This window comes from Mesitornis unicolor, unplaced genomic scaffold (assembly GCF_000695765.1).
Source record: "Mesitornis unicolor isolate BGI_N332 unplaced genomic scaffold, ASM69576v1 scaffold23491, whole genome shotgun sequence".
Taxonomy (NCBI): domain Eukaryota; kingdom Metazoa; phylum Chordata; class Aves; order Mesitornithiformes; family Mesitornithidae; genus Mesitornis; species Mesitornis unicolor.
In genome coordinates, this window is record NW_010162050.1 from 2917 (window position 1) to 10802 (window position 7886).

Sequence of the window (7886 nt, forward strand, 5' to 3'; positions counted from 1 at the left end):
TAGAAACTAATGCCACCAACACATCTGCTTTCGCTGATGTTTTGCCCCGTACTCCTTTAGTTACTTTTAGTTTGTTTGTTTTATCATTACATAACAGTGGATTCACCCATTATTTCAAAAGATCCAATTTCAAGGAACTTAAAAATTATACCTTATGATGACTTAGAGTAATGAGCAAACATGTATAAGGATGGTAATACATACATATGAAGAGATACAGATCTATACAATCCTTGCAGTATTTTCATATAAAAGGATTAGCTTCTTGAAAACTTGGAATGGGATAAGCAGATTCAAATTCCAGTAAACTCACTTACTTCCTTCCCTCAGCTTTTTTACTTCCTGCATTATATCACTATACACATAGGATAAAAGCTCCTCCTGGGGTTTTGTTCCATCCAAATAAACTAAGAAAGACAAAAGCAAATGTTTTCATGAGTTCTACACCAGTTATCTGAAATAGCAATTGGCAAAGTTTTCAGTATTCCTAAGGGTGCAGTTGAAGAGATGAAAAAATAAAAAGCAAGAACAGTACCTCCCTTTTATTCTTTCCCAAATTCATTTTGCATGTTAAAAACAACATAACGGAAAAGTATTCTAGTTAAGAATTAATTTACAAATTTTTGTCATATAAAAGTCTCCATAAGGGTAGTGCTAATAACATTAGCACAGTAAAGCAATGGAATAATTCAGCAGAAAGGATTCTATGCAGTGGAAGACCTCAGGTTCTTCCTCAGCTTCAGGGTTTGAGCAAGTCAAGCAAGGGCACTGTGGTTCCCACACTCACTGCAGAGCAAGTAGCTGTGCCCTGTACTTCATGATGAGGTAGCAGCCACGTGATTTCTCTTTCCTCTGGCCCTAACTCCAGTCCAAAAGCTGTACAAGTGTGAGCATCACACAAACTCATGGCAGTGCCCCATTAGCTGCCTCAGCTTTGACACTTCTCAGGCAAGACTGATGACTGTAGTGTGTGCAAAAAGGACCTAGGAAGTATCTTAATCTTATTATAGGACTTCAAACAGGAATTTAATTCTGTTCTGAAGAATTCTGCCAATGCGTCATCTATCATCTCAGAGGATTCCTATTTAGCCACATGCATGTATGCACACATGCACACACAGACTAGCTTGTTAAAGGGACTTAATTAGTGATTAGAACATTTCTGGTTTTAAATCCATATTTTTCGTCATTAAAAAGCCCCAAAGACTTGAAAAATATAGCAGCAAAAGGTCCAAGCCTATTGCCCAAGTGCCACAAAAATATTTGAAGAAAATATTGTCACATACAAAAAGGACTCATAAGCCAACAAAAGCTGCACAAATGCTACACTTAAGCAATTTATACATTTAAAATTAAAGATGCCATACCAAGGTTACTTGCATTCTCTTCCAGTCCATCTTTATATTTCAAATACATAGGCCACACGTGTCCATCAAAGTAGCCCGGTGTATCTGCTGGCTGATAGACTCTGGTGCTACAGAAAAATATATTTATTTGTTTTCCCATACAAGTTTTACATTTTTGCACTAGTGTCAGTTGGTTTAATAAGAGCATCTATCCAAAACAAAAACAGACTGGCAGGCTGCATAGCTTTTCAAGCAAAGACTCCTTTGTTTTAATATAATCTGTGATATGAACTCTTGCTAATTTAGCTATTTCTGCCAATCAAATCTCATATAAGCTACAAATTTTGTTAATTGAAAAAGTTATTAAATATAAATTAAGCCGTATTGAAAGTGTTACCAAAATAACTTTTTTTTTTTTTTTTTTTTTACGTGCTATACAGATTTCTCAAGTTTTAAATGACTAGCGGTTTTGTTTAATCACTTCAGCCTCAACACTGAAGTCCTTTGAAGGTGAGTCTAGTAAGAAATGAAGAAAGTGGAATCAACCAAAGCCAGCTGAATAGAGGATTCCTTCAGTCAGCCAGCAGATTCTGACTTCATGCACATGTACTGCTCCAAGCACACAGTATTGCTCCACATGTGGAGGCGAGTCAGACACTGGCTCAGTAATCTAAATCAGATATATGGTACAACTAATGCACTGTGCAAATTAAGTATACACTAAAACCACACATAAACGTCGTTACTTTAACAATAATCATCATGTAGCTGTTAAGACTGCTTAGTATTTTTTAACTGTTTATCATTTTAAACATGGTTTAACTCCAATATGCCGTCAGTAATTGAAATAATTTGTCTGGACAACAATTTTCTTTTCAGTGTTTGTAAAACATTTAACACTTTAATATTCCTGTGCTCTAAAATGCAAGTCCTTGCCCCTAACCCACACACCTCTGCATACTCTTTTTAAAATAGCCACACAGTCTTCCCTGGGAATCACAGAGGACAGGTGATCTTAAGAGCTTACATTTGGCAAGCACTGAAGAAAAGCTAGTACAAAAGAACCACTCCAGGTTAGGGGGTACAGTAACCCTCTGTGAGCAATAACTAAATAATCTTACCTCCTTCTCCTTTTGCACTCTTCATAAGGAAGGGTCAAAAAATACCTTCTATTCCATAGTTCATTAAGTGGCCTAAGATAATAACATATTTAGTTTCCTCTTCCTTTTTAGTGCAGCTTTTAGTATACTAGGTTACATACTACCGCTTACTCATAACTGTATAGCAGAAAGCCTTCAACAATCAAAATATAAACATCTGTATTTTTCAAACTGTCACACTTATTCTGCAGATCTTCCATCACAACACCTGAGCTTGTCGGGCTTTTCATCCAATTGCGAATACTTTTCACCATTTCATCCATATAGAGGGCATCAAGTACTGCATGAAAACAGAAAGTTAGGCATCCCTTAAAAACAGAGAATAAAAACAAATAAAGAACTGTTAAGTACCCTGAGGTTCATCAGTAAGAACCAAATAATCTACATACAAGTCTAAATGAAAGGGAATGGGATTACCCCAAAAAATCTCTGTCATGCATGTAAGTAGGTCCATGTTTGCAACTGATTATACCCTGAAACTAAAGCTTTCCCCAGGATTAGGGTATTTTTGGTGGGTGAGGTCTCTGTGAACAAAGTGGCACCAAAAAGTGTGTGAACTCACTGCACAGTCTTTCCCTTGACAATAGAAACTGCATGGACTGTTCTCCTATTCCACAGAACTTGTAAAAAATTACTCGTGAGACCTCCACCTTTCTGTCACTTGTCACTGACACAAGTGAAGAGATGCTCAAAAATTTTTGCTTTGGGTTTTTATTTGGTTTCAGGCATTTGGAAGGTGGGGATGGATGGATTGGATTGAAAGTAGGATTGCATACAAAGCAAAACAGCACAATGGAGCACCTATTTTTGTCTGCAGACATGTGAGAACATATCAAGTAAATACTGAATGGTAGAGAGAAGGCAGTCTTTGGATAACATAAGAGCAAACATAAGAGGTATTTTTAAGAGCAGCATTAAACCCAGATGTTTGAACCAGAATGTCCAGTTTATCACTCCAGCTTCACATTCCAGTTTCATGAAGTTTAGAAGTTGAGCCGAAGACTGCATAGCTAATAAGAGTCAGTTTTCAGACACAATTTAAGGTTCTGGCTAATGTTCCCATGTAATATGTGTGATCACCAAGTATCAACAAAGATTAGCTAATAATCAACTGTTCACAACTTGATATGACCTGAACCTAAGCACTGGCCTAAAGTGGATCTGGAACTGGAAGTTTATAAGACTAAATTGGCATGTTCAGCCGGCATTAACCATGAACTTCAAAACATTTTGTCTCTATGTGAGATCTGACATGAAATAAAGGTGTCAGTATCATATGACAATGAAAGAGACTCAATGGTGATATCCCATGAGCTCATTATCAAAGAGGAAAAAAAAATCCATCATTACATAGTGACGAAGATAAGCTCATGCCAGTACTGCAAGCCAAGACTTTGAACTGAAGCTTGCTATATATATAAATTGAAAATTTGAACATTTGCTAGTGCACCAGACAAGACTGTAGAAATAGAGGAAAATAGTAAAAAGAGAAAAGGAAAAACCTAAGCACTAGCTTGATCTATTTACTAATTCAGCATGTTTTCTTATTTATCTTAGTGATCTGAAAGAGCAATCCTTTGCTCTGTTTAACTACCATTTGTTTACTGCCTTGTTCAGAAGGGAAGAGGGGCAGGGAGTAGAGCAGAAGAAATGTTGAAGCTCAGCACAACAGAGTTTGAGTACAATGTCCAAAAGCAATGCATCAAAGTTACTGACCATCATAGAGCTTAAATCCACGTTCATCTGTTTCCACTTCAGACTCAGGCTGAAGGGGAAAAAATTGAATATTTTTAAGGCTGCTTTTATGACCACTTTCACAAAGATATATTTTTCAGTTACAAACATATAGGTTATACACCTTTGTATCCCAATTGATAAAATTTATCTTCAAAATTAAACTGCTGTATACAACTATTAAAATACAGTACAAACACCTTATTTAACCTAGAACAAAAAATTGTCTAAATTCTACTTCTTAAGTTCATCAGAGTTTTACTTCAAAAATAAGAACTGCTTCACCCTTCTTAACAAACAACTCCGATGTCAATGCAAAAGTTGTTTTTCTGTTCTGATTTGGGAAACAACTATCTATTGCTGTATGGGTGTAGGGTTAACACAACAATATAATTAACTTCATAAGCACAAAGTATCTTGAAAATTGCAATCACACACCTGTTCTTTATTTTAAAGAACTATCAAAGAAGACAGTAAGCTTCTTTTTGCTGAGTATACTCAGTGGGTTTGGCCACTGAAAGTTCAACTACTCCAGTGTTCATTTCATTTCTCTTTCTCATGAAAATATCACTATTTTAAGCAGCATCAATTTTAAAAGTTTATCAATAGAAGTACTGAAAAGAGAAGAAATTCTACTAGAATCTACTCAAGCCTACTTTTACTTATCAGGTCTTTCCATCAATACTGTTACCTTAAAGAAGTCATCTTGAGAGATTATATCACAGTTGGGAAGCATTTTCTTAAGCTTTTGTGCCAGTGTTGTCTTCCCCCCATTTGTAACACTGAGTTAGAAAACATGGTAAAAACTGCATCAATACAAAAATCTATCCTTAAAACATATGTACAAGCTCACACACATTTCTATATAGTTAGGGTAAACCACAACAGCACAATCCAAAAACCCCCAAAAGCTTATTCATACTAAATACTCTCTACATCTAGAAATTCCGACAGCTTTCAAACAGTAAATTTAGCAATGCCAAGAAAAAGGTTAGAGAGAGCTGATAACAGATCTCCAACAGAGACAGGAAGAATTTCTTAAAACATACATGCCATAAAATAATTATATAATTTGTAATTATTTTTTTAAATCCATTCATAACTAGAAATTACATCACTTCATTCTGAAAGAAAAGCTAGCCTTGAGCTGCAGAGGAAATTTAATTTGCTAATACTTACCCTCCAAGGCCAATAACTAATACCTTCATAGTTTGTTTTCTCCTCAGTTCTTCCTTTTCACTGTCAAAGATACAAGCCAGTGAAAACTCTTAATCTGACAACACAGAAAGAAGTGATGGTATTCATACCAATTATAGATAAGATTTATTTTCTGTCCTTTTTTTTGTTTTTGCAAAGCTACTCTCAGAACCTCAACTGCTTGTTCTAATGCTAACAAAAAACCTGCAACACACATGCCACATCAGACATTTCAATGAGTTTTAGCTTAGACAGTATTTTAGTCATTTGGGGAAACTTAAAGAGACCTAGTTTTATCAGTATTTATACCACAGAAACCCCTAAAGAAAAGCATAATCACTAGCTCATGCATTAATGGAATAAAAAAGATGAGACAAATAGAAGCTGTAGTGGCTTAAAAAAAACCCCAAACCCTTAAAAAAGAATGCAGCCATGTGCTGAGGAGAAAGACGTTTTAAAAATTTCATTAAAGGTTGTAACAAAGAGTTCAGTAACTCTTTTACAAATCTAGTCTCAACAGTGCAAGAATTCACTGCTCCCTTGCTGTGAGAGTCAAGAGCACAGACCATACAAGTGCTCCTCATCTGCTCCACCACAGAACAATCTGTAATCATCAAAAATACTGTAAAGGCAATTTAAGCCATCCTAGCTGATCTAGCACTGAGAAAAACTAGGTAGCAGCTGATCTTCCCCCAAAAAGATCAAAGACTGAAAAAGGTTATATTTGAAAAGGTTACATGAAAAGGTTACATTAAATACACCCACACCCCTACAGTGCCAAGAAACAAACCCCAAGGTTGTGGCTGGCGGAACATCTGCAGCTGTAAGAACTGCAAGAAGATACAATCCTGTCTTCCCCAACTCAGTCCCAGAACTTTCTTCTGGAGCAGATGTTTGCAGAGTCTATAGTAGACTATACTGGAAAACTACTCCAGCTGAAAAACAGTTCTGCAGAGGCAAAGCGAGGGGAGTGTCAGCTTTCAGCTGAAAAAACTCCCTCCAGTTCATCATACCCATGCCTGCAAAGGTATGGTGTAGCAGAAGGACAGGTAGTAATGTGGATTCTTGACAGCAGCACTAGTCTACAGTTTGTCAAACCAACTTTCCAAGACCACACACAAATTAAAAACTATGTAACCACACACAAAAACCCTGGTTTTCACCTGCTCTGTCCTCCAAGGTCGCACTTAACTGCCTATGACAGTTAAGACCTGAAAGGAATGAGCAGGTAACACCATCTCCTCTCCCCAAAATACAAGCATCTGTACTATACTAGATAAAAGACTGTTAGAGGGCCTCAGTATGAAAGTAAAACCACACCATTTCTGTTAAGTTTTAGACATACAAAGAGTCTGAAAAAATAATACCCTTTGGATTTGGTGCAAGGACTGCAAGTTCAACTGTTTCAAAGGTCTATAATGTGACCTTTGCATGGTTGCTTTATATGTTTTTTTCAGTTAGTGGCGAAAAAAAAAATACATACTGACTAGTTGAAGAGTCGTCACCAGTATGATAGCCGTTGCTCTGCAATGGTGCTGCACACGTATAGGAGTTGGTACTTCCAAGTTTTATAAGATAGCATGTGAACATTGCTAACAATATGATAAATCTCAAATTCAGTGAGACATCACATGCTTATGGTATTGGCTATCAATTCAAAGAGTGCAAACAGATGATCTGCTCTCAGGAAGTGATGATGCTCAGCCATTTAAAAAAAAATTAACCCAATGCTCTTTTCTAAAAATCATCAGTAAGGTTTGTGTTCCAGACAATTAGCCTTTGTCCCACAAAAAATGCTATGTAACAAACTAAGTAACATTTTGACACACACGCTGAGCTTTGGACTCTAATTTACATAATTGTCTGCATGAAAGTTAATCTCAGTTTAAGGCAAAAAACATCAGGATGAAAAAAGCCACCAACTCTTCCTCCCCCAAGAGTAATGTGTAACACAAACTGCAAAAGCTAATTTGTCACCAATGTTGCAACACAAAACTCCTGAATCACTCTGCTTGGGGATGGTTTAGTGTCCTTAGACAGAACATATACCCATTATAACCCTGCCACCAAATTGCTGTCACCTCGTTTTTAATGGCACAGCGTGACAAAGCTCCAGCACACGGCAACAACCGGAGCTTGCTTCCTTCCAAACACCGCCAAACCTGATCTCTGCCGGGCCCGGGCTGGTAGCGGCTCCGAACGGGGCACCGGGGGGGCCGCCCATCGCCCGCCACAGAGCCACACAGCACTCCCGACAGCTCACAACGGTTCAGCGTCTCGGGGGTTAGCATTTAACTTCATCCGCTGCTTAAAGGCACCGGGAGGGTAACGCAGAAGAAACCGTCCCGGCTCCCTCGCAGGCGGAGCCCCCACCTCTTACGCCCAGTTACGGAGCTGTCCAAGGCGGGACGATCAGAGCGGAGCAGGGCACGAAGCTCCTGAAACACAC

General features: G+C 37.8%; 1 protein-coding gene across 1 annotated transcript; it reads right to left on the reverse strand.

Moving 5' to 3' along the window:
- Positions 1–317: 317 nt before the first annotated feature.
- Positions 318–5448, reverse strand: NMRK1 (nicotinamide riboside kinase 1; the record flags this gene model as incomplete). The annotated part of the gene is made up of 7 exons (XM_010193516.1): positions 5420–5448; positions 4932–5022; positions 4223–4271; positions 2618–2786; positions 2468–2539; positions 1368–1474; positions 318–407 (listed from the first exon to the last, which is right to left on the reverse strand). Coding segments are annotated over exons 1-7 (607 nt in total), but the record flags the coding sequence as incomplete, so codon positions are not given.
- Between the last annotated feature and the right edge of the window lie 2438 nt (positions 5449–7886).